Source organism: Malaclemys terrapin, chromosome 4, assembly GCF_027887155.1.
Source record: "Malaclemys terrapin pileata isolate rMalTer1 chromosome 4, rMalTer1.hap1, whole genome shotgun sequence".
NCBI classification, from domain to species: Eukaryota; Metazoa; Chordata; order Testudines; family Emydidae; genus Malaclemys; species Malaclemys terrapin.
The window spans coordinates 104129590-104156927 of NC_071508.1; the positions used below are offsets into that span (position 1 = coordinate 104129590).

Here is a 27338-nt window from a genome sequence, read left to right on the forward strand (position 1 = left end):
GCCCCTGTCCTTCAAAGGGCAAATCCTGTAGGGTCTGCTGTAATTCAGGGGGCAAACCCGAAACTTGGAGCCAGGAGGTCCTGCGCATAGCGATACCTGCGGCCAGGGTCCTTGCGGCCGAGTCCGCTATGTCCAGGGAGGCCTGTAAGGAGGTCCGAGCCACCTTCTTACCCTCCTCAACCATGGCTCCAAACTCTTCCCTGGACTCTTGGGGAATCAACTCCTTAAACTTCCCCATAGAGTTCCAGGAGTTGAAATTGTAGCGGCTCAGTAGCGCCTGTTGATTCGCCGCTCTAAGTTGTAGCCCTCCGGCTGAGTAAACCTTACGGCCAAACAGATCAAGCCGCTTAGCCTCTTTTGATTTTGGCGCTGCAGCCTGCTGGCCATGGCGCTCTCGTGCATTCACTGATTCCACCACCAGTGAACACGGTTGGGGGTGTGTATACAAGTATCCATAGTCCTTAGATGGGACAAAGTATTTCCTTTCCACCCCTCTCGCTGTGGGTGGAATGGAGGCAGGAGTCTGCCATATCGTATCCGCGTTCGTTTGGATCGTGCGGATCAAGGGTAACGCCACCCTCGATGGGGCATCCGATCCAAGGATATTCACGATCGGGTCGTGCACCTCCACTATCTCCTCCGTCTGCAGGTCCATATTACGGGCCATCCTGCGCAGGAGATCCTGGTGAGCCCGAAGATCTATCGGAGGGGGACCCGTGCATGAAGTGCCCGCCACTGCCTCATCCGGAGAGGAGGAGGAGGACGCCTCCGGTGGTAGTGGATCCAAGGGGGGGTCCCGGTCCCCCTGGTCTTGGGTCGGAGCGTCACCTGCACTTGGGTCCACGGTGTCGGGTGGTGTGGACACAGAAGCCTCCACGCCTCCAGGCGGAGGCCGAGAGATGGTGGATTCTGGGGCCCTTCTGACCGAGTGACCCGAGCGAGAGGTCGATGGTAATGAAGCCCCTTGCTCCTGGTGATACGCCCACGGGGTCCAAAACGACCAGTGAGATGGTCCATGAGAGTGGTCCTCTGCCCTCTCCTGCCAATGGCCCAAGTCTCGTTCCTCGGCCTGCCCCTGAGGGGGGTATGCCGATCTCGACAGGTCCTCCGAGGAGCGAGACGCCGATCTTGACGGCCATGGCGGTGCCGCGAAAGATGAAACGATCCCCGTGGTCTGCGGTGCCGCACGGTGCCGGTCCGGAGATGATCTATCTCTGTGCGGTGCCGGCGATCGGTGCCGGGACCGCGACCGGTGCCGATGACCTCGTCGGTGCCGGGAGTCAGATCTGGACCTCGACGAGGACCTAGAGTATGCCCGGTGCCGGGAGCGGCCTCTCGACGTCGAGCGTCGAGCGTGGCGGTGCCGAGAACTACGTCTCGACGTTGATCGGTGCCGACGATCATAGCGGTGCCGAGACGTAGACCGGTGCCGCGACGAAGATCTTGGCCGCGAGTACGACCGGTGCCGAGACGATATTCGGTGCCGGGACTGCGAGCGGCGTGGGGACCTGCTTCAGGACCTGGATCGGCGCCGAGGTTCCAGCCCTTGTGATGGAGGGCGCATCAAGGCAGGTTTCCCTCTTGACTGTACCGGGCGAGTCAACGGTACAGTCGGTGCCGGTGGTTGAGGCGGTGCCGGCTCCGTGAGAGCTATCAAGTCTCTCGCCGCCGCGAAGGTCTCTGGAGTCGACGGGAGACACTGTATCACCGCCGGCCTCGGTGGAGACGCTATTTGTACCGGACTCGACGGCCTCGGCGCCGGAGTCGACGGTGCTGGAGGCGCCTGTTTCCGTTGCTCCACCGGCGGACGCGGCTCTACCCCCGGCACTGGGGGAGCCGGCGTCTTCGGCACGGACGTCCCCGTCTTATGGGCTTTTTTATGCCCTGGGGATAATGACCGGCGCCGCGGCACTTGCTGTGTTTGCGGTGCCGACGAGGTCCGGTGCCGGGGAGGCTTGTCTGACGCCACTCGCGTGGTCGTCATAGCCGGTGCCGCCGGGGCACTGCGCACCGAAGTGCTAGGCGTCGGAGTCTGGCCCGTGGAAGGAGTGTCCGGGCTAAGTGCCGCCTCCATTAGGAGTTGCCTGAGCCGAAAGTCCCGCTCCTTCTTGGTTCTTGGTTTGAAGGCCTTACAGATCTTGCATTTGTCTGTTTGGTGGGACTCTCCCAGGCACTTCAAACAGGAGTCGTGCAGGTCGCTCGTTGGCATAGGCTTAGCGCAGGAGGCGCACTGCTTGAAGCCGGGAGCGTTGGGCATGAGCCCGGGCCCGCGGCCGGGGGAGAAAGGGGGAGACGACCCCCTTAACCCCCTGAACTACAATAACAACTATAACAACTTTAAAACTATTTAACTATAAACACTAGAACTACAACTATAACTATAACTTTGAATGACTAAGTAAGCTAGGGAGAGTGGAGGACAGCTATGCCGCGCTCCACAGTTCCAACGACCGTCAGGGGCGGTAAGAAGGAACTGAGGGGGCGCCGGGTCGGCTGGGGTATATATTCAGCGCCATGAAGGCGCCACTCTAGGGGGCTCCACAGCCGACCCGCCGGTGTTGCTAGGGTAAAAATCTTCCGACGATCGTGCACGCGGCGCGCGCACACCTAATGGAATAGATATGAGCAAGCACTCGAAGAAGAACAAATATTTTAAGAAAGAACTTATAATTTTGATCTTAGAGCTATACTTTCAATGTATAACAGATTTAATTTTATCTTCTACCTAGACATAAGATAGGTATCCAATTTGAGTGGACATAGATCAGAGAAAGTAATCACTTCAAATTATATTTTAATGAAAACACTGTAAGATGTGATTAGTCTATCCTTCGTGTTAGATAAGATTTGTTTTTAATATGCAAACTAATTTTGAATATGCAGTCAAGAAATTAAACCAATATTCTCTCATCAGAAGCCAATAAAACAATTCTAAAATGTAGATTAGATCACAGTTGTTAAACACTCAGTCTGCCTAATACACTTATGTGTGGCCTCCTTCCATATTCAGATTCTGCAACACCTTAGCCTTCATTTAAAAAAAAAAATCTGGAAACTCGTGGTTGCAAAGCTAATGTTCCACACGTGAATGAAATGTACATTGATGCAATGATGTCTTCCTCAGTCTGCAGACAGCCTGAAACAACAGCTCTGTCTGCTTTGAATGGACAAGAAGCACTGTCCACTAAAGCAGAGGTTGGAAATAGTAGGAGATTAGAAAAACTAAGCAGGAATACTGCTGTTACAGGACATTCCCTTGTAACAAAATGCACTTGGAGGTTCAGTTAGTCCTGGCATTTTTGTGCCCTTTTCTGTTGACTTCTCTATTCCTCTAGTTGCCTGTGAGGTATTTGTGCAAGAGAGGCTGACCCAGACAATGCACTGGAAGCTGCTGTAGCCAGCTCTTGCAGTAACAGAAAGGTATTGCCAGCGTCTAGCCTTGGGGATTGGTCAGAAAAATAGAAGCCCAGTAATGCTTAGAAGGCAATAAACCCACTAAGAAGAACAAAAATGATTCCTTTTCTGTTGCTTTGTTGTTCCAAGCAGGAGATCTGATAAAGCCTTCCTGCAGCTGCAGGAGGCAGTTCAAACTGGCTGGCTCAGCCCTTCAGGGATGTGGCCGCTCCCAGCATGTTTTGACTGACAGATCTGGTTTACGCCTCCAAGGAGCTGCAAGAAGATGTAAGACCCATTGTAATGGATCTGCAGACTTTCCCTAGGAAGAATCATTCTTTTAGGGGTTTGAAAAGAATTTAGTGACCTCACATAAAATTTTCAAAAGGGGCTTATGTCACTTTTGAAAATGGGATCTTTTGGATCCCATTTTCAAAAGTGCTTTTGAAAATTCTACCAATAGTCTCAATAACAGCTTTCAACTACTTTTTAATTAAGTTATATCCTTTCATAGTGACCGACCAGATCATGCTACCAAAAACCATTTTTATTAGAAAGGGACTACTGAAGGAGCGTTTAAGGTAGTTTTTTTAATTGCTTCACCATATCAATACTCATCTAGAATACAAGTCACTATAGTCAAGAAAGATGATATGCAGACAGAATTATTCTTGGGCAACTAGCCTGAAGATGTCAAGGACATGCATGGATAAATATATCTGAGTTGACTGCGGTTGCCAAATATAGTTTGGGGTTACTGAAGATCTAGACAATAGGTTGGAGTATTTATTTATGTACTTATTTTTAAGTTGGGTGAAGGAGGTGGCACACTTCAATGCATACTTAGAGTAACACTGAGTGGAACTTCCCTACTTTGTAAGAGATTCAAACTGAGGACTAAATTTGACTCTACCATTAAAAATATTGTCATATCACCAGCTAAATTCCTAAATATCTTTGAAACAGGTACTATATTTTGCATTCAACCAAAATATACAATAGAAAATTGTTTAGGTTTGAAAGGGCAGCAATAATGTACATTCACTAAATGCAAAACAATCTTTGTGTGACATTCTTAAGGTGCCAGTACTAGTTTAATAGGTGAGAAACAAGTGATGTTAGGTATTCGCTATGTAACCTTCATATGCCTTCATATGCCTCATTTAGAAACACCACCTCAGAGTGCGACATTCATGCTTAAGGAATACTGATCTTTGAAATGTAAAATGCACATTTCACATTGTGAAACAAAGAATCAAAAAATGATTAAAAAAGAAAATACTACTTTTCTTTATGATCTGAGTCTCGTCTGTATAACATGGAGCAGGAGAAGCACAGTAAATTTTTTATAGTTCTTCTATGTCTTTAGAAGTCTGAAAATCAGTGGTGGATTCCAGTTTTGTTTTTTTCTGTCACACAGTTATTTTCTGATTTACGAAAGGTAAAATGGACAATGCTCTTTGTGTTTAATACAACAACACAGGATATTACACCAACATTTCTTCATACATCATAACATTCAACTTTGAAAACGTTATTTGACTGCTATTGTGGCAGCAGCAGAAGTACAAAATTCTATTTCTGTAGGCCAGCAAAACAGCCAGTTTAAGAAAAAATTGGCCTTTAGTTTTAGGGATTTTTTCAGTAGGATATTTAGGAATTGCAGACTCAATTTCAGTTTAGACCAAATTGATGGCAAAAAAATGGAGAATGAACATGAAAACATACCTTTCTTGTTTTAATGCATATTCTAACATTTTTATTCTTCTTACTAAATCTTTCTTCAAGTTTTCCTGACCTTTTCTTTCTCCTTGTAGAAAAGCTATCCGAGCCTGAAAACACAAAAAGAATAGATTTGTTTTGTTCCATTAACCTGCAGTACAGATAAACACAATCTAGTTCACTGAATGACAAGAGTTTGTTTGGTAATATTTAGTTTCAATCCTTGTAGCGGAAAGCATTACTGACAAATATTTGCTTCACCGAATGTTTTAATGCAACCCAACCAAAGGCATACAGGGGAAAGGCAGACCAAACACTTAGTTCCTTCCCCAGTTGAAATCTTCTAAGGACTTCCAATAGAGGGGAAACAGGCCAGGTTGTTGAATACACAGACCAGGGCCGGCTTTAGGCCGATTCGCCCGATTCCCCAGAATCGGGCCCCGCGCCTAAGAGGGCTCTGCGCACTCACCCCGGCGGCAGTCGTCTTTGGGGGCCCCACTCCCCTGGCCAGAGCGCCAGCCGGAGCGTGGCAGCCCCGCGGCCCCACTCTCCTGGCTGGAGCTCCAGCGGAGCGTGGCAGCTCCGTGGCCCCGCGACTCAGTTCAAACAGGGTTTTCATTAAACTTGACTACACAATATTCAGATACCATAGAGCAGATGAATCCTTTATAGGGGAAATACTTGAACTAGACCCTTAAGAAATCTTTTTGAAATAGAATGAGAAAAATATATTAAAACCATTAATCTTAGGATGACAGGCAGATACTGAAGCTAGATTCACTTTAATAGAACTAACTGATAACCCAGAGGATTTTAAGGACAGAAGGTAATCTAAAATGAAAGGAAAAATCAGCCTAGAAAAGGGAAATAATCCGATCAGAGCATCAAATCTTTTCCAATTACAGTTATAAGTAGTTCCCATAGAAAGTTTTCTACTATTTATTAAAATGTCCTGAACTTCTTAAGAACAGATTTTCTCAGCCGCATTCAAGCAGCTAATATCCAGGCTATCAGATACAGGGATGCTAAGTCTGGATGAACAATTTTCCAGTTCTGATACCAAGTCACTATAACCAGTCACTTTGTCAAGACACTTGGAGCCAAATATTTACTGGTAATGGGCCGTTTCTACCACAAATCTTAGACTTTTTTTTAGAGCAGGATGGATGGAGATATGAAAATACGGATTAAGCATATCCACAGTAGCAAACCAATCCAGTAGAGTTTTCAAAAGTATAGAAACAAGAGTCACCATTCTGAAAAGTCTTGAGCAGTCTCAAATCTAGAATGACCTGACCATCTTCATTTTATTTGTGGTAGAAGGAAAATATGAGAATAGAAACCTTTTCTTTTTAATTGAAAGGAAACCTCTTCTGTAGCTCCAAGTTCTAACAAGCATTGAAATTCCTCTCGTAGAAGCAATTAGTGAAAGGGGTCCCTGAAAAAGGAGAGGGAGAGGAATGGTAAGGGTGAATAGCCTGAAATTGTATGATAATCAAAAATGAGTAATATCTAAAACCCATCTGTCCATACAGATGTTTTCCCAGGTGGACTGAGGCTGTCCACCAGCATGTTCTGAGTGCCTGGGATGTACCCTGCAGAAATTGATGAGGTTCTATATTCACCAGTTCCATAAGCTGATCACCGATATGCACAGTGGGAGGAATTTTGCCCCTCCTTGTTTGTTTTGATAGAAGACAGTCATCATGTTGTCTGGCATTATCTGGCCGTGACGGGATCACGTGAGTGGGAAGAATGCATTGCAGACCTGTCTGACTAGTCTTAGTTCCAGGAGACTGTGTCTCCTGACTCCAAGGTGTCCACATACCTTGTGCTGGGTGGATGCCCATGTGGGTTCCCAAGCCTATAATAGGTGCATCTGTAATTATCATCATGTCAGGTGTGGGAGTTAGAAAAAGGGACTCAAAACACATACATGTTCCGAGTTTATCCACCAGGTGAGTGAAGCCCTGACACTGTTGGAGACTGTCACTATGCTGTGACTCTCTGGCATATAGACTGACTTGATCCAGGGTTGCAGACAATGGAGATGGAGCTTGGTGCATGTTACTCAAGTACAGAAAGCCATGTGGCCTAATAAAGAAACAAAGATCTAGACTGTTTGGCGTTAGTGAGTGACTTGCTTTATCAGACTGCTCGTGGCATGGAATCTGCCTGTTAGTATATGGGCCTGTTAGCCTGAGATAGAATTTTGGGTTTGATTTTTTTAATGTGTGTGAATAAAGAACAAAGACATTGTGTGTTACATCTGCTCACAAGCAGATGAGGTGAAAAGAGATGAGACAGACTTAAAGTGTTGCTCGACAGAGTGGAAGTTTAATATATGAGCGTACACTTGAACAGTCCTGCCTCAACTCCTCTCCCAAGATAAGGTCAAGCAAACAGTTGGGAGGGACGAAGGGGATGGGGGAGAAACACTAAAATCCAAAAAAATGCCTGTCCCTGATCAGAGCACAACCTCACTTCTTACCCCTCCCATGGATACAAAAGAGGTGGTACTAAAGCCCCCAGACCCAAGACCCTCCAAAACAGAACATGACCATAAAATGTAAGGGGTGGGACCAAAGGCATGCACTGCAGGTATAATTATGCCTGCTAAGGAAGGGGAGGGGGACACTGGGAAAAAAGCTCTACTGGTGTGCAGAGCTATGGATATGCTTGCTTGATTAATCCCAATAAAGACTGCATTGCCTGCCCTTTGGACTCCTGGTCTTCTGCTTTCTGTCTTTGTGACCAGAGCCAGGGGAAGGGTGAAGGGAAAGCCCTTAACACTGTCCCCAAGGAGATCGGTATTTGCTGTAGTCAAGTCCATGGCTGCCCCTATAAAGTCTATGAGTTGTGTGGGAGTCAGAGTAGACCCTTTCATGTTCACACAGATTCCCAGAGACGACAGGAGACAGGAAAAGGACAAAGTAGCTGACAACTTCCAGATGAGATCTGCCTGTTAGAAGCCACCTGTCCAAATATGGGAAGACTGTAGCTGTTTCGTCTCATCTGTACTGCCACCACTGAATACCTTTATGAAAGCCTTAGGTGCTGCTGACAGACCAAACAGGAGTATCCAGAACTTGCAGTGTTCCTGTCCTATCAGAAATCTAAGGAATATTCTGTCCTGTCATGATGAGTGGATGTCCACATGAAAGTAAATATATTTTGTGTCAAGAGCTGTGAACCATGTGTCCTTTTTCAAGAAATGAATTACTGACGAGAAATTTTAATTTGTGAATAAAAATATCCAGCTGATCTAGGTCAAAAATTGGCCTCTATCCTCCATGACTGTTGCTGTATTACTACTGTGATCACCATAAATCTTGATGCATTATCAGCTGCGTCCACTGCAGCTTGCAGTGAGGTTTTAGCCCCAAGTCTACCTTCCTCAACAAGGGCTTGGAATTGAGCCCTGTCATCCTGTGGGACTTTATTTCTGACCTCCAGGAACTTCAATTAGTTCAGAAAAATTGTATTTTACTAACAGAGCCTGGTAGTTAGAAATTCTGAACTGGAGGCTGGTGGATGAAAATACAGTACCTTCCTCCCCAGAAGGTCCAGGTGTTTAGCTTCTTTGTCCACAGGGCAGCCTTAGAGTGCTGCTTTCCATGGTTGTCTGTTATATTAGGGAATTGGGAGCTGTGTTGGTGAACAAGAATTCTGCCCATTGCAGGCATAAACATTTCACAGCCCTTTTAGAAGCTGGGGTACACATTGCTGGTGTATGCCATACTACTCTAGCCATTCTCATTCACTGTGAGAACTGCCTGAATGGGCTGCAGGATAATCAAAATCTTGTGCTACCTATTTTGAACTTCTAATGGAATCTGAAGTAATGCTACCACACTCTGCAATATTTCTTGATATTGTTTATGGTCATCAGGTAGGAATGGTGAAGATGGGACAATTGCCTCATTGGGTGAGGAAGATGATACACTGTTGTTACCACCTATACGAACAAATCGAGATCATTCTCCTCCTTCTCCATGTACTCCTGCGCAGCCAGCAGCTGATGTCTAGGAGGAGAGGAATGACAACTCTGTGATAGAGTGCACAGATCCAAGACATCGTGCATAAGGATACCATGGACCCAAATGGGGCTAGTATGAAGGGTCAAAGGCCTGGTTGAAGTGGCAGGCAAGGCATTGGAGGGTAACCATGCTCAAAGCCATGTTTTGGCTAACCTCCCTGGGTTGGGGAGGTGATGGATCATCCTGGACACTGGATTCAGCCAATGAGAAGGCCAGATCTGTCTCCACCAGTGGGAGGAAGCTCTAGCTCATGGATGGACTAGGCGGCTAACTCTTTCTACTTGAGGCAGGATCTTCTGCTGGGGTGAAAATGTCCCTCAAAGACCAGGACAGAAAGCAGAGGAGATTGTGGGTCCAGGAGAGTGAAGATCTGTATATGTCTCAGCCTGTCCTGGAATAAAAGGAGTCCCAGTTGACAGTTTTCCTAGATCTGGTGTCATGACAGATTTTGTGGTTGTGGGTCCTTATGGGGCCAGGCCAGGCCAGGCATCAGTAATAGGGCTAGTACCATTGGAGCTCTGCTCCTGCACACTTTCCCTTCATGGTCAGGAGGCTTAGGGAGACCTAAGGCCTTGGGACCTGAGCACAAAGGCTCACCAGACTTGAAAGGAGTCAGGGAGAGATCCCTTCTCTGGAAGCATGCTTAAAGAAGAATCTGTTTTTATGTCTGTGAGAGTGCCACTTAGGCCTGGTCCACACTAACCCCCCACTTCGGACTAAGGTACGCAAATTCAGCTACGTTAATAACATAGCTGAATTCGAAGTACCTTAGTCTGAACTTACCGCGGGTCCAGACGCGGCAGGCAGGCTCCCCCGTCGATGCCGCATACTCCTCTCGCTGAGCTGGAGTACCGGCGTCGACGGCAAGCACTTCCGGGATCGATTTATCGCGTCTAGACAAGACGCAATAAATCGATCCCAGAAGATCGATCGCTTACATCCGGACCAGGAAGTAAGTATAGACGTACCCTTACTCTCAGGACATCAGGTCTTTAGATTTATCTGATCTGGCTTCTATTCTAGTGTTTATGTTTGGAGAGGTGCTGCTCGAGGATTGACACGGACGTAGAGGGGGCTCCCTGGCCTGGATCTGACTGGGATCTCATGGCTTTCTGCATGAGGTGCTTCCTCAGTTAGAGATCTTGTTACTCTCGGGTCCGGGGTGGGAAGGAGTGACAGATACTACACTTGGCAGACAGATAAGCCATCTCAAGACAGCAAAGGTTGTACTGGTGGTTATCACTTACCAAAAAGGAGGGCAGAGGAGACAGTTTTTGAATACAGAATGCTGGTCATAGTCCTACTCCCAAAAGCGAAGGGGAAAAGGAGATGGTCCTTGAAGTGGGGAAAAACTAAGCTGCACTAACTATATAAAGTACTATAAAACACACTAAAATCTACTAACAACTAAATACAAAAATATTTACAGAGATGAAGGTGGATGTGACGATAGCTCCAGATATAGAGGATTCCAAGTCAGGCCATGTGATAGTAAGAAGAAACTAGAGAGGTGGTTGGACTGGCGCACCTCCCCTAACACTCCTGGTGTTCTAGGGTGTGGGTGCAAACCAAAGGGACACTATTTGCAAGGTTTTCCAGTCTCAGGCGCATGGTGTGCAGGCATATCCACATGTGGAATACACACAGGAACCAGCACCTGAAGACACAACAAGTCTTAAATTAGTCTTTCCTACAAAAATGAGAAAAACATTTAGTTGAGGACTGTTTGCAATTCTCAAGGATAAAGCCTCAATTTCTTGTTAGATCTGGTTAAGAATGTCCTGCCCAAATGATTCGTACTTTGGAATGAGAACAAAAAAATAAAAATAAAAAAAATGTTCGTGGCTTGAGAGAACCTGGCTTCTTGCAATAAACCTGCTCTAGGGTTCCCCCCCGTTTGACTGGTTTTGCTGCCTCCTTGAAGATTCCCATATTACATGGTAGGCCTGTTGAATTCTGTAGGAGGATTCTGCAGCACTTTCAACAGCTTATATAATGAGCCTCTGTCCTGGACCAAGTAAGCTACCATCTAGGCCCTACAGTTCAAGACACTAATCTCCCTTGGCGTTTTAACAGAGGGAATTTCTACAGGAGATTTGCTATGGAGAAAGCGGTCTACAATTTTCCAAAGGAACAAAATGTGTAAATGTCCTTGGTCTCCTCTGGGGTACTAAAATCATACCAAATTAGACAACAATGGAGATGAAGATATGCACCTGGCATATAAAGCAACAGAATCAGGAAGAGTTTGTTATCTTTACATCTCTATCTACTGGATCCTACAGTTAAACCATAATGATGAATTTGAATTTAGGTTAATTTATACTGTGGAATTAAGCAAAAGAAGAACAAATACCTGAACAGAAAAAGGAATAATTATTTAACGTTTGCACAGTATTTTAAACAGATGTGTTATCTAAACAATTGCTGTCTTTAAAATACAGTGCATGAGATAAACATTATGAACTGAAAATACAGTACCAGAATTGCCAACTCTTGCAGATCTATCACAAGTCTCACAATATTTGGTGTTTTTCTTAAAGCCACAGTTGCCAGAATCAGATTACCACCTGAGAACCTAAGCTTTTATTTAAAAAAAAAAAAAGAAAAAAAATTATCTAGCTCTCATGGCCAAGGAGAAGAACTTGAAAACATGAGCCTTAAGCAGTCCAATACCTGAAGGCAAATACAAAAAACCTAACACTCTCAATTTTGCATGGAAGCACTCATACCACAGCAATGGGTAGCAGTATACAGTCTTAAAACAGAAAAAAAACAACATATTTTATAAATCTGAGTTTTAAGCCAATCATCATTTTTTGGAGCCTATCATGATTTTTAGACACTTTGGGTTGGCAATACTGCTATAGCTCTTGGATTTTGAGAACTTCTATACTATGAAGCCAGGCAAGGAAACCAAAAGCAGGGAGATTGTCTCTCCTGTGCTCTAAATGTTCCTTCATCCGATGCTCAGGTGGAGGACAAAGGAGGATGCAAACTAACAAGAATACAGCGGTGGGAGAACAGTGGGACAATAGCAGCAGGTCAGGAGAGGAAGTTGTAGGAGATGTGAGGGTTGGGAGAAGCAGAGAGGATGAACAGACACACAGAGATGGAGATGGTCCAGAACCACGTCCAGGATAGGCGTAAAAGGACAGGAACAGGCTATGGGCACAAGAGTATAACAACAAGAGCACATTCCTCTCTAGACTGAAACTGAACTTATATGTCTCAAGTCTCTACATTTCTCTGCTGTAAATAAGTAACAATGAAATCCACTTTGTAAAGTGTGGTTCTCATCACTTTCTAGGATGGACAGTGCTCTGTGGAAGAACCAAACTTGTGTAGCGAATAAGGCTGCTGTTTGTCAGACCCTTGCCTTATTTGCTGCACAGTTTGGAAGGTGTGTAATGAATGAGGCAGGGGACTGCAAAAAGAGAAAGATGGTTTTATGATTAAGGTAGTTTGAATGCCACACTAGAGAATCTGATTCGATCCCTGATTATGCCTCAGAGTTTCTGCAAGATGCTGGGCAAGTCACTTAACCAAACATTTCAAAGTCAGCCACTAATTGTCTAGTCCTCATTTTCTTGGTGCCCAATGAGACACATCAAGCCAGATTTGTAGAAGTGCTGAGTACTTCAACTGCCTGCAATTGAAGTCAACTGGAGATATGCTTTGAACTTGTGAGATACTATAAAAATAGTAAGTACTCCGAAAAGTCAGGCCCGAAAATTAGAGAACACTTGACAATTTTGGTCTTAATCTCTCTTCCTCAGATCCCTCTCTGTAAAATGGGAATACCACCATTATATAATTTTACAGTTGATTTGAAGATAAATTCATTAATATTTGTGAACCATTCAGACAGTGTGGTGAGAAAACCACAGAAATGCTCATGAGGAAATTAATAATTTTGTATTCAGTGCAGGGTATGGATAGTGTGCATTAAGTAGGACTTGGTATCGTACACTGAATATGGAGGATAAAGAGGAAATACTGAGTAACTATTAATTCGCAAAAAGAGGCAGGGATCCTCCGAAAAAAAAATAGTCACTAATTTCATGATCACTTACTATCTAAAGCATACACACAAGGGGACCAAATTAAGGTTGTACGGGCACCTTAATTGCAGCATTTCCTTACTTTTAAATGCAGGATTTTGTAACCTTAATGACAGGCGGAGAGTGTGAGTGAGTTTTATGTTTTTTTGTTAGAATAGATTTTAAGGTTAGAAAGGACTATTTATGATAATCTAGTCCGATCTTCTGCATAAGAGGCCATAGAATTTCACCCAGTAATTGAATTATTTGCCTTTGAGGATTACTTTACAAAGCTGGATTGAAGTCACCCACCTACTCATACACGCATACAGTATTACTCAGCACAAGAGCTAATTTGCCAACTATTCCAGCCAACAAGCTTTCTATTTCTGTCCCTTGCTTTCACCTGTTTTCCTAATGTATCAGATGGTATGCAGAGACTTGACTAACTTACCCAAAATAACAGTCCATCAATGAATCATGACATTCATTGGTGCAATGACATACTAGAATTGTTAACCAATAACCAAAGCATTTTGAGTACTTATAATTGAGCAACTTCATATCATGTCACAGCTTACATGAGCAAATATATTATGGCTGTTAAAACGCTTTTTTTTTTTTTTTTTTTTTTTAAAGTATGGACACTAAATATTAATTCAGTTAGCAAGCACTGAAACCAAATATATAATTGATGCCCAAATATTTTTGAATAGCTTATAATCCCCAGATACTTTGGATCTGCAAGTAACTATAAACAGATCATTATAAAGTGTGCCTGCAAAATATAATTCCATTACTGTGTATTACCATGCTTTAAGAGATGTTATGAGTGGCATTTGTTACATTATTTTCAAGATCCAGAATCTAAATCATGTGGCTTTTGTTAAACTGTAGAGATCTGTCATTGCAATTAAACAGACTAAATTTAAAGTTCCCCCTACACAGTTCTTTTATTACACTTTCATCATAACAGTTACTGTAGGAATTTAGCAGCATTACATAGACATAAAATTTACAAAAGAACTTCTGTACGAGCTTAGAATATTCACAAAGATTCCAAATTTTATAAGAACATAACTCAATCAGAGAAGTTTTCTGGGCAAAGAATGAGACATTTTGGTTGCTTAAGCAACAACTGTAGCAAATGTGCAAGACTTTTGAGAAGTATTCATACTGCACCATGCACAATGAAAACTTCGAATATTAGAACTGAATTGTTGCAACTAGTCCTGGTAAGATTCACTTTAAAAAAAACAAAAACAAGCAAATTTTCCTTAATCTTGAAGGGGGGCGGGGGTGGGGGGGAGTTACAAGACTGTTAGCAGCACTTATTACTAAGGTTGCCTGACACTTCTCATTGTAAGATCCTTTTTTCAGCTGCTTATCACTTTCAGTTCAAACAGTTTAAATTTGGCAAATTTTACATGTCAGGTATTTGCCTCAGGCTGATTTTTTTTTTTTTGAAAAGTTCATCCATTTCTGAGAACAAGGCTACAGAAAAATACATTGTTTTGCAAGGGTTTTTTTTCCATATATAAAATAAATAAATAAATCTTATCACCTTTCCGTTGTTAAGTTCCAACGCCCCCAGGCTTTGGAACAAGGACTTCAAATTTGGGAGAGGGTGGTCTTTGTGTCAGAGACGTGCCTTTTCTGTGAAAATCTATCCAAATTTGGTTAAATTACAAGATTTTGAAAAATCTTAGTTCACACATACTCAGACTTTTGCAGCTAAAATCTCCAAAGATTCAGTCCACATTGAGGGGCGGGAACATACAGCTCCTAGCACTGATAAGACTATGCATATGCCATTCCCTCACAGCTCCTATATTTGATGAGACTGTATGTGCCATCCCCACACAGCAACTGAGCATGCTCCAGAGAAGGACTGGTCTACAGGAGCTCACTAGAAGTTTCCCTGTAATTACTGCTACCTGCTGCTCTGGGATAGGCAATCAAATGAGCACAGGGAGCCTGTCTCTCTTGTGCTTCCAATGACCCCCCCACAGAGAAGACAAGAACTGAGCTGGAGTGGGAAGGAGCAGACTGGAACAAGGAGCCTGGTGACATTGGGACTGGAGGGAGACTGATTGGGCACTGGGGGGGGGGGCAGGGGGAGAAGGGGGAAATGGGGACAAGTATGAGACGGGTTGGGCAAGGAGACTGGGATTGAAACCCTGGGGGGAGATTGGAACCAGCAGGGCAAAGAAACTGAAATGAAAAGCAAGTGGGACTGGGACAAGGAGCCACGGGTGGGGAAGAGATAGGACTGGGACTGGAGATTTGAAGGCATGTGGCAAAAGTAGTCAAAGCTTTTTTCCCCCCCAGGGGGACAAGAAGAAGAATCTGATGGCCACTAGACCACACTGCCCTCAACCTGGAATGGAATGGAACCCAAGATTCCTGGGTCTCCCCATTCATCTACTGTCAGCAAATAGCTTTGAAACTGACTTACAAGTGAACAGAGGATGACAACCTACCACTGCTATTTCGACTCCAGTTCAAGTGACAGAGGTCTGTATGGTGTATCTAAACTTTTCAACTCTACTGATGAGCCACATAGGTATCAATTGGATGCCAAATGATAGAATTTCTGTTTTCTTCTGTTTGCTTTTTTAAAACCCTTAAAATTACACACACAAGTATATTAAAACAACATGATTAAGATTATAAGTGTCAAGTACTCAAAAGTTAGGAAACAGCAGAACTGAGTTTGCTTGTATATGGGCTTTTCTATGGTACCCATCATTATAGTAGGAGTGTGTCAGAAACATTAATTTATTTATCTTCACAATGCCCCTGGGAGATATGGGGAACTAAGACCTGGTCTACACTAGGAGGTTATGTCGAATTTAGCAGCGTTAAATTGAATTAACCCTGCACGCGTCCACACAATGAAGCTATTTAGTTCGACATAGAGGTCTCTTAAATTCGATTTCTGTACTCCTCCCCAACGAGGGGAGTAGCACTAAATTCGACACAGCCATGTCGAATTAGGGTAGATGTGGATGGAAATAGACGCTAATAGCTCTGGGAGCTATCCCACAGTGCACCACTCTGACGCTCTGGACAGCAGTCTGAGCTCGGATGCTCTGACCAGCCACACAGGAAAAGCCCCGGGAAAATTTGAATTCCTTTTCCTGTCTGGATATTTGAATCCCATTTCCTGTTTGGACATCGTGGCGAGCTCAGCAGCACTGGCAACGATGCAGAGTTCTCCAGCAGAGGTGACCATGCAATCTCAGAATAGAAAGAGGGCCCCAGCATGGACTGATCGGGAAGTCTTGGATCTGATCGCTGTTGGGGGCGATGAGTCCGTGCTTTCGGAGCTGCGATCGAAAAGACAGAATGCGAAGATCTACGAGAAGATCTCAAAAGCCATGACAGAGAGAGAATACAGCGGGATGCAACGCAGTGCCGCGTGAAAATCAAGGAGCTGAGACAAGCGTACCAGAAGACCAAAGAGTCAAACGGACACTCCGGATCCCAGCCCCAGACATGCCGTTTCTACGAGGCACTGCATTCCATTCTAGGTGCGGCCGCCACCACTACCTCACCAGGTTATCATCAAGTACTCTGGGATCATTGCCTTGCAGAGCATGGCGGCATACGGCCCTGGTTTTTGCTGGCTTTCATGCAGCATGCGTTCTTTCTCGGTCTCAGAAATTCTCATCAGAGTGATGTCGCTCATGGTGACCTGCTTAGAATTAGGGGAATGTTACTATTGGGACTGCTTGCCTGTTCCTTTAGAGAACTGTCACCGGTGGTTTACAGCCATGCGGTGGAGGCAGGAGAGTGGTAGCATACAGGGATCTTTCCCGGGGACAGCTGCGAGGGGGTGGGACAGGGGCAGAGTTCATGCTTGCCTGATTGCCGGCAGCAGGAACTGCCCAACGATAGGAGCATTGCTTTGAACGTGAAAGGAGGGCACTGCTATAATTTAAGTTTTAAGCAGCCAAAAGTCTACAGCTTACCATGTTAGCCTGCTACCCGAATTCCGCTGTCCTGCCCTGCTTGTCTGATCTCCACTGCAAGACCCCAGGCACTGAATGCGAAGGCCGAAAATTCAACCTTGTCTTGAGTGTGCATGTGATAGGTGCTGTGCATGGTCTTGTTCACAGAGAAAGACTTTGTTCATTGTTCACAAAAAATTATCTTTGTGAGGAATTCACTCCCTTTTTCCCATCCCACAGCTGCAACAGTCTCCTGACCTACCCTGGCATCCCCCTCGCAGAGGCTGGCGCAGATTAGGCGGAGAAAGAAAAGTACACGGGACGACATGTTCTCAGAATTTATGGGCGAGGGAGAACATGTCGCAATACCAGCGAGCACACAGCGAACGGGAGGAGAGGTGGCGGCAGGAAGACCAGCAGGCGACTCAAACGCTGCTTGGACTAATGAGGGAGCAAACGGACACGCTCCAGCGCCTTGTGGATGGAGAGGTGGCAGACTCCATGAAAACTGTCACTCCACCCTGGCAGACTGCTCAAGTACCAGAAGGCTCTCATTCCCCAAAATTTGATAAGTCCTTTCCTTCCCGCCTCACCCAAGCCCCCGTCCCAGTTTCATCCCCTGTGTAGTTGCTAATAAAAGATACGTTTCTGTTAATTACTGTTTCCATCATGTTCTTTTAGGGGAGAGTGTGTTTGAAGGGGGGAAAGGGGGTTGGTAATTGGAGAGGACAGTCACCTTTACCAGGGTACAGACACGGGGGCAGGTTCAGCAGAAGGTCACACACACAAATTGCAGTCACTAGGAAACCCTGGTCAGTCTGGGAGGTGGTTTTCACGTTCTGTGTGGCAGGGGAGGGCGGATAGAGATCTTATGCAGAGGTCCTTATCCTGGATCACAGAGCCACGCAGCAGGGGATCTGTAACCGTCCTCCCCCACAACAAAGTCACATAGCCCCCACACACAGAGTCACGAAAAGGAGGGGTGGCAGGCTCCGTTGAAACAACCAGCCCACCACTGCGGACCACTCTAGGAGCGGGAGCCTGTCATTCCTCAAGTTTAGAGGCGTTCTTTCCATCACTACGCCCGCTCCCCACCACAGTCTGCGTCCCATTTTCAACACTTTACCACGAAATCCATAATAAAGAAAACGGTGTTCATTAACAAAGTTCTATTTATTTTATTTTTAAACATGTGTTGGAAGGGGTGGGGAATGAGGTGAACGGGGTATGTAGCTGGAGAGAATAGTCAACAGTAAGTGGGTAAAGAAACGGGGGCAGGTTCAGCTTCTTTTTCAACAAACTTAATAGTCACAGGTTACCCTGCTCACTGAGGAACTTATCTTTCAAAGCCTCCCGGATGCACAGCGCGTCTCGCTGGGCTCTTCTAATCGCACGGCTGTCTGGCTGGGCGTAATCAGCAGCCAGGCTATTCGCCTCAACCTCCCACCACGCCATAAAGGTCTCCCCCTTGCTCTCACAGAGATTGTGGAGCACACAGCAAGTTGCAATAACAATGGGGATATTGGTTTCGCTGAGATCAGAGCGAGTCAGTAAGCTTCTCCATCTCCCCTTGAGACGTCCAAAAGCACACTCCACCACCATTCTGCACTTGCTCAGACGGTAGTTGAAGAGTTCTTTTTCACTGTCCAGGGCGCCTGTATAGGGCTTCATGAGCCAGTGCATTAGCAGGTAGGCTGGGACCCCGAGGATCACTATAGGCATCTCCACATCCCCAACAGTTATTTTGTGGTCCGGGAAGTAAATACCTTCCTGCAGCCGTCTAAACAGACCAGAGTTCCTGAAAACACAAGCGTCATGAACCTTGCCCGGCCATCCTACGTTGATGTTTGTAAAACGTCCCCTATGGTCCACCAGTGCTTGCAGCACCATTGAAAAGTAGCCCTTTCGGTTAATGTACTGGCTGGCCTGGTGGGCTGGTCCCAGGATAGGGATGTGAGTTCCATCTATAGCCCCACCGCTTTTTGTGAATCCCATCGCGGCAAAGCCATCTATGATGACCTGGATGTTTCCAAGGGTCACTACCTTTGACAGCAGTAGCTCAACGATTGTGTTGGCTACTTGCACAACAGCAACCCCCACGGTAGATCTGCCGACGCCAAAGTGATTCGCGACTGACCGGTAGCTGTCTGGTGTTGCAAGCTTCCAGAGGGCTATGGCCACTCGCTTCTGGACAGTCAGGGCTGCTCGCATCCGGGTGTCCTTGCGCTTCAGGGCAGGGGACAACAACTCACAAAGTTCCAGGCAAGTTCCCTTCCGCATACGAAAGTTTTGCAGCCACTGTGATTCATCCCAGACCTGCAGCACAATGCGGTCACACCAGTCCATGCTTATTTCCCGGGCCCAGAATCGCCGTTTCACAGCATCAACATGACCCATTACCACTATGATGTTCACGGCGTGGGGTCCCGTGCTTTGTGAGAGGTCTGTGCCCCCCTCAGACTTAATGTCCTCACCACGCTGCCGTAGCCCCCTTGCCCGATTTCTCAGCATCTGCCTCTGGAAAAGGTGGACGATAAGGTGCGAAGTGTTGACAACGGCCATAACTGCAGCGATGGTCGCAGTGGGCTCCATGCTTGCAGTGCTGTGGCGTCCGCGCTGTCACTCACCAGAAAAGTGCGCGAACTGATTGCCCGCCGGCGCTTTCAGGGAGGGAGGGCGGGAGTGACGGTTGGATGACGACAATTACCCAAAACCACCCTCGACACATTTTTTTCCTCCAGCAGGCATTGGGGGCTTGACCCAGAATTCCAATGGGCAGCGGGGACTGCGGGAACTGTGGGATAGCTGCCCACAGTGCACCGCTTCCAATGTCGACGCTTGCCCCATTAGTGTGGACTCTCAAAGTCGATTTACTGTCCTTAGTGTGGAAAAACACATTCGACTTTGAAATATCGATTCCACATATTCGATTTAAGTACAATCGAACTACTCTCATAGTGTAGACATACCCTAAGACAGAGATTAGGTCAAAAGTATCCATCTGTTTTGCATACTCAGTTTGACACACCTAAAACCTCATTTTTCACAGTAATTAGCATTATGTAGTACTTTATATGTTTTAAGCACAGCTCACATTGACTTCAGCTGAAGAAAAGAGTGCTGAGCATCTTTGCAAATTGGGCACCCAAATAATAAAGAAACACACAAGTTAGTGACTATCTGTGAAAAATTTGGTTTAAGAATCTTATCTAGCATCACACAGGGACACTGGGGCACAGAGAGGGACAGAATCCAGTTCCTCAGAACAGCATTTAACTGCCTTAGCCATGAGACTGTCCTTTCTCTTCCTGTAAACACTTTCACCTCACACCTGCCACTTTATACAACAAATTAATCAGGAGTCCTACAAACAAGCCTCCTTCGCTATATAACCTTGATTCATCCCCAGAGCAAGTCCAATCTGTGCACTGAAAGACAGGGATCCTGTGCAGAAATATATACTTAGTGAGTGATCGTGTAAAGACTATCATAATACATATGTACATGCACAAGAGGACCAAGTTAAAGTTGTACAGGCAACCTTAATTCAGGCGTTTCCTAACTTTTGAGTCTTGACAGTGAAACCTTAACAATGGTCTTAGAGTGTAATTTGTGCATAAAATGTTTGAATTAGTTTGCCAAAAATCCCAAGTCCAGCTAGAAATATTAAGGAAAAGTTTGGTGTGAACACTGAATTAAGCAGTGAAACTTGGAAGGCAGATGACGGCAAACAGTACCCTTCATGATGTTGGAGTACCAACAGTTTCCTGTACACACACAAAAGTTTTCTGCTTCATTAGAGTCTACTGGATTGTAACAAAAATAAAAATCATAACCAACATGATTAATTGAATTTTTAAAGGCTTAAAAGTGAATTCAACTGAAACAATTAAAACTCAAATACCAGTTACATATTCCAGAAATCTAAATACACCTGTACTTGACCAGGATACATGCAGCACAGTGGTGGTGGTGGGGTTTGTTGGTGTGTTTTGTTTTTAAATCTACTCTGGACTTTTGAGGGAAGAGAAGGCTTATAAATGTTTTGGGAAGAGATGGAACATAGTCAAGCAGTTGTATTACAAAAGCTCCATCTTAAAGAGCATACATGAATGTGTCTCTCCTTACCCCAAAACGGAATTTGTAGCATGCCCTCAGATAGCAAAACGGTGGTAAATATTGATTCTTTATCTACAACATTGTATTGCAACATTAGCAGCACAATCTGCTCTAGAATTTGTCTTATATTCAGGATTAAAATATATCTGTGATGGCTGAACATGAAGCAAAAAAGTGCTTTTGAATATTATTGAATACCTCCCTCCCCCATTTCACTGCAGTATTTAACACTTACAAGAGTCATTTATTACAAGTATACTTTACCATTGTAAAAACATAATTATTCTACTTCCTATTCCCAAAGAAAGAATACAGGAATTTAAAAACCATTAGAGACTAGCTTGGTGACTGAAGGCTCAGCCTCAACCTTCTACAACCACAGGTTGACATATATGTCTAATTTAGAGCATAAGCTTCTTGCGGCAGAAAATGTCTACACGTACAGCACCAAGCATAATACTGGACCTCAAATGTTTGCAGGGTTGATTAAATCATTCACATTTCTATGGTAAATAAATTAAAATTCCATGCAGTTTACTGTGGGGAAATTTTCAGATGCAAATTCAGAAACAGGATTTTGACTACTCTGGATGTATATTAAAGATTCAAGGACATTTTGCAAACAAGGTCTTGCCCAACTTTCTTGTCCAAAATTTCACTCTCTCCACTGTTGTATAGTGCAATAATTGGCTATCACCATTCACCCCATGGCTGTCCTTTTTCAGTATTGCTGTATTGTTTATAAATAAGGCTACATTTTGGTCACGGGTATTTTTAGTTATGAAAAATAATGGCCAAAAATGACCATTAATCCTAAATATTTCTTTTCAAAAACTACTCATTGCACCACAATTTTTCAGAGAGGGGAGAAGGAAAGGAGAAAGGATGTGATGTGTGTATGTGCAGGAAAATTTACGGGGCTCAGGAAAGAGTAACAACTGGAGTGTACTCCAGTTGCTTTATGCAAATCTCATGAAACAAAGCTGCTGTAAAATCAGATTAATTGGCCAGTACGTTCTGGCTGACTTGAGCCACTCCAGAGTAGCCAGGGGCTACAGGAGAAGCTGACCATAAAAATCAAATAAAAAAAACAAAGTTAATACTTTATATCAAAGTGATTAGGAATGCTATATGGCAACTTGCTCTAATTTTCTTGTTTAAACCAAGGAAATTCTCAAATGAGCCACACTGAAACCAAAGTAACTCCAGAAACTCAGAGTTGAGATTAAATTTAACAGAAAAGCAAACATGGTAACATATGGAAATTCAGATAAAGCACCCAAAGCTCTGCCCTGAGGCAACATGAAGAAAAATCTACTCTCTCTCTCTCTCTCAAAAAAAAAAATCAGTTTAATTTATGACTACAAACATTCATATCTCACCTATAATTTCTTATCTATCAGGTGTCTGGATTTTTTATGTTTAGCCTCAACTTTTAATTTCTTGGGTTTATAATCCTCCATTTTTGGATTATTACAACATCCTCAATGTATTTTACCTTAAATTCTGAAAAGTACTCTCTAGCTTACCTCCATTTTAATGCAGCTTTTGTCTTGGGATAAATATTTTAGGTTTCAATTAGTTGCTCAGAAGGCAGCAGCAAAGACAGACTTCATGTTCAACTACTGGGGCATGGGAAGAGACTCATTTACCTGATTCTCTCCACTCTCCAGTAGTGAAGGATTAAATCTCCCAGACTTTCACAATAGCTCCTAACCCAGGGGTCGGCAACCTTTCAGAAGTGGTGGCCCAATTCTTCATTTATTCACTCTAATTTAAGGTTTCACGTGCCAGTAATACATTTTAACGTTTCTAGAAGGGCTCTTTCTATAAGTCTGTAATATATAACTAAACTGTTGTATGTAAAGTAAGAAAGATTTTTAAAATGTTTAAGAAGCTTCATTTAAAATTAAATTAAAATGCAGAGCCCCTCGGACCGGTGGCCAGGACCCTGGCAGTGTGAGTGCAAGTGAAAATCAGCTCGCATGCCGCCTTCAGCCAGTGTGTCATAGGTTGCCTACCCCTGTCCTAACCAGTCATTCATTGTCAGGACTGTGCTGAAATGAAACTGACCAGATTATTCTTTTCAAGCAACCAGGCTGTTTGGAGGAAAGGAGGGGAAAGGAGACAAGATTGAATGCAGAAGGAGACAAAAAGCTCTAACTGATAGCAACCAAAGTGTAGTTTGGAGGAATGGAGGTGAAGTTAAGGGAAGAATGGACTCTATGAAGGATGCAGGGTCCAGAAATTGCACTTTGATAGGAATTGCCCAGTGCACTCTCACCCCATCCGTACCCTAATTAGCCAGGGACCAGGCACACTGGCTCTTTCATTAAGGTGCTGCTCTTGCACCCTACTCACCCTGGTATCTCCTCCCATCTTTTATATCAATCTTTCAGGCAAATGTGTCAGGTACGTTTTTTCAAGTTAGGGAGAGCCAGGAGGACCACCAAAATCTTTCTAAAGAAATACAATTAAGTTACGCTAGAGGGCTGCGCACTTCATTACTTCAGCAGACCAAGCTCATTGCACATACCAGGGCTCCTTGCATTCCTTCATTGCCCAACATAAGCACTCTCCCATCCCTTTCCATTTTAAGGGCTCCCTGCAGTGCCCCCCATCCTCCTTCCTCATAACGGCTCTGTGGGCATTCTTTCCCCCATGCATGATGCTCTGTGTCCACTCCCTATTGCCTCCTCTGCCACATGCTCCATTCCACAAGGGCTCTCTCCCCCATGGTCCCTTCCACTGTCACATTCTCTCCCCCCCCCCCCACCTCCCCCCATCACCATAGCAGGTCTCCACATGCCCAACATTCCCCCCTCCGCATGCCCTCATTCTCAAGACCCCCATCCGCCTTATTTCTTTTATATCGGTTTGAGAAAATAAGTCATTTGGGCTGTCAAAATTTTAAACAGTAGATAAAAGTCAATGATTTTACTTATTAAAAAAACATTTTATTTAAATTATTTTTTTAAAACCATGTATTTAAAATTAAATTTAAAGTTGATAACCTATGTTAAGGACTAAACTTATAATTATTAAAATCATTTACATTAAATATAAACAATAAGCAGCAGTTACATGTTTACTGCTCAATTTTAAAGGAAAGTTAAACCTATGAACCGGTGAATCTATTAATAAAAACTAGATGTGAGTGGATGAGATCTACTAATTCTTAAATCTTGAAGGACAACGGATACTAGAAACAATCAATTGCTTAAATGTGTATAAATATAATGTGCACTCCTGTTAGCAAAAAAGTACCAAATTTAGCCTAAAGGTTATATTTAGTTGTTAATCAACGCGTTTTAAAGGTTACCAACCAATGAGAAAACCTTTCTTTAGGAAAATATCTAAAAAGGACAAATGTAAAACAATTAAAATCTATTATTTGAATTTAGGTTTCCTTCTTGCTGATTTAAATCATGATTAGAACTGGTGATTTAAATTGCTTTGATTTAAAAATCAATCCATTCTGTTTTAAATTGTATTTGGAAGATGGGCAGATCTGAGAGGGCTGTACTTGTATGATAATATGACTGCCATTAACTAGTTCTGTGATTTATAGCCAATTACAGAGATGGCTGAAGCTGCTGAAGCTGCTAACTAGCAGCAAGGAACTGTGTGTGTTATTCCCATCTTCCAGTTTTCCGATTCTCACCAAAAGCAATAATGCAGAAAACATCCCCTGATGTTTTGGAATTAGTCAGATCTGGCATCCAAAATTTATTGCATGACAAACAGATGGCACTGAGTTCAGCATAAGACGTGGCTTTGCTTGCCCAATTAAAGGTCTTACTTAAAAAGTAACTCCAGACATCTTATTACTCTCTCACTCGCTGTTAAATTATGTTTATAAATGATAGCAAATATGGCCGGCGACCAGCTTGGCTTAACAGAGAAATCTTCAGTAAGCTTAAACACAAAAAGGAAGCTTACAGGAAGTGGAAACTTGGACAAAGGAGTAGGGAGAAGTATAAAAATATTGCTCGACCATGCAGGGGTATAATCAGGAAGGCCAAAGCACAATTGGAGTTGCAGCTAGCAAGGGATGTGAACGGTAACAAGAACAGTTTCTACAAGTATGTTAGCAACAAGGTGGTCAGGGAAAGTGTGGGACCTTTCCTGAATGGGGGAGGCAACCTCGTGACAGATGATGTGGAAAAAGCTGAAGTACTCAATGCTTTTTTTACCTCAGTCTTCACAGAGAAGGTCAGCTCCCAGACTGCTGCACTGGACAGCAAGCATGGGGAAGAGGTGAGCAGCTCTCAGTGGTAAAAGAAAGGGTTAAGGACTATTTAGAAAAGCTGGACATGCACAAGTCCATGGGGCCAGATCTAATGCATCTGAGGGAGGTGGCTGATGTGATTGCAGAGCCATTGGCCATTATCTTTGAAAACTCGTGCCGAGCGGGGAAGGTTCCAGACGATTGGAAAAAGGCAAATATAGTGCCCATCTTTAAAAAAGGGAAGAAGGAGAATCCAGGGAACTATAGACCCATCACCCTCATCTCAGTCCCTGGAAAAATCATGGAGCAGGTCCTCAAGGAATCCATTTTGAAGCACCTGGAGGAGAGGAAGGGGTTCAGGAACAGTCAACACCTTTATTAATGATCTGGATGATGGGATGGATTGCACCCTCAGCAAGGTCACAGATGACACTAAGCTGGGGGGAGAGATAGATACGCTGGACGGTAGGGATAGGGTCCAGAGTGACCTAGACAAATTGGAGGATTGGGCCAAAAGAAATCTGATGAGGTTCAGCAAGGACAAGTGCAGAGTCCTGCACTTAGAATGGAAGAATCCCATGTACTGCTACTGGCTGGGGAACAACTGGCTAAGCAGCAGTTCTGCAGAAAAGGACCTGGGGATTACAGTGGATGAGAAGCTGGATATGAGTTAACAGTGTGCCCTTGCTGACAAGAAGGCTAACGGCATATTGAGCTGCATTAGTAGGAGCACTGCCAGCAGATCAATGATTATTCCCCTCTATTCGGCACTGGTGAGGCCACATCTGGAGTACTGCATCCAGTTTTGGGCCCCCCACTACAGAAAGGATGTGGACAAATTGCAGAGATTCCAGCAGAGGGCAACAAAAATGATTAGAGGGCTGGGGCACATGACTTATGAAGAGAGGCTGAGAAACTGGGCTTATTTAATCCGCAGAAGAGTAGAGTGAGGGGGCATTTGATAGCCTTCAACTACCTGAAGGGGGGTTCCAAAGAGGATGGAGCTTGGCTGTTCTCAGTGGTGGCAGGTGACCTGTTAAGGAGCAATGGTCTCAAGTTGCAGTGGGGGAGGGCTAGGTTGGATATTAGGAAAAACTGTTTCACTAGGAGGGTTGTGAAGCACTGGAATGAGTTACCTAGGGAAGTGGTGGAATCTCCATCCTTAGAGGTTTTTAGGGCTCGGCTTGACAAAGCCCTGGCTGGGATGATTTAGTTGGGGTTGGTCCTGCTTTGAGCAGGGGGTTGGACTAGATGACCTCCTGAGGTCTCTTCCAACCCTAATCTTCTGTGATTCTATGATCTTGATATTACAGTTCTTCCATTAATATAGGCCGCTACTACGATGTAGGCAAACCTTGCTTCTGATAAGACTTATTATAGATATACAAATGTTCTGTTAATAAGTGCATATTGTCTGTACAGGCTCAGTTCTTTTTAAATATAAGGTATGTTTCAGAGCCAAGCATCCTTCCTCAAAAAAGGCCATAGCTCCTTCAGACTAGGGCATGGGACTGGAATTAGGAAACCTAGATTCTATTCCCAGCTCTGACATGGACCTGCTGTGAGACTTGAAACAAATAATTGACCTCTCTGTGCCTCTTTGTCTCCAGCTGTAAAATGAGGACACTAATCCTTCACACTCTTTTGTTAAGCATCTTGAGATCTACAGATAAAAAGCACTATACGAGCTAAATAATCATAGTTGAGAAACTGATGCATTTATTTCAGAGTGGTAGCCATGTTAGTCTGTATCAGCAAAAAGAACGAGGAGTACTTGCGACACCTTAGAGACTAACCAATTTATTTGGGCATAAGCTTTCGTGGGCTAAAACCC

The 27338-nt window shown here is 44.2% G+C and overlaps 1 protein-coding gene across 3 annotated transcripts in view; it reads right to left on the bottom strand.

Annotated features, from left to right (window-relative positions):
• Positions 1 to 27338, bottom strand: part of STRN3 (striatin 3) — a 105559-nt gene that overhangs the window by 61328 nt on the left and 16893 nt on the right. For all 3 annotated transcript variants that reach the window (XM_054028093.1, XM_054028091.1, XM_054028090.1), the window contains exon 2: positions 5122 to 5225. In XM_054028093.1, coding sequence (XP_053884068.1) covers positions 5122 to 5225 — 104 coding nt within the window. The remainder of the gene's footprint in view (positions 1 to 5121; positions 5226 to 27338) is intronic.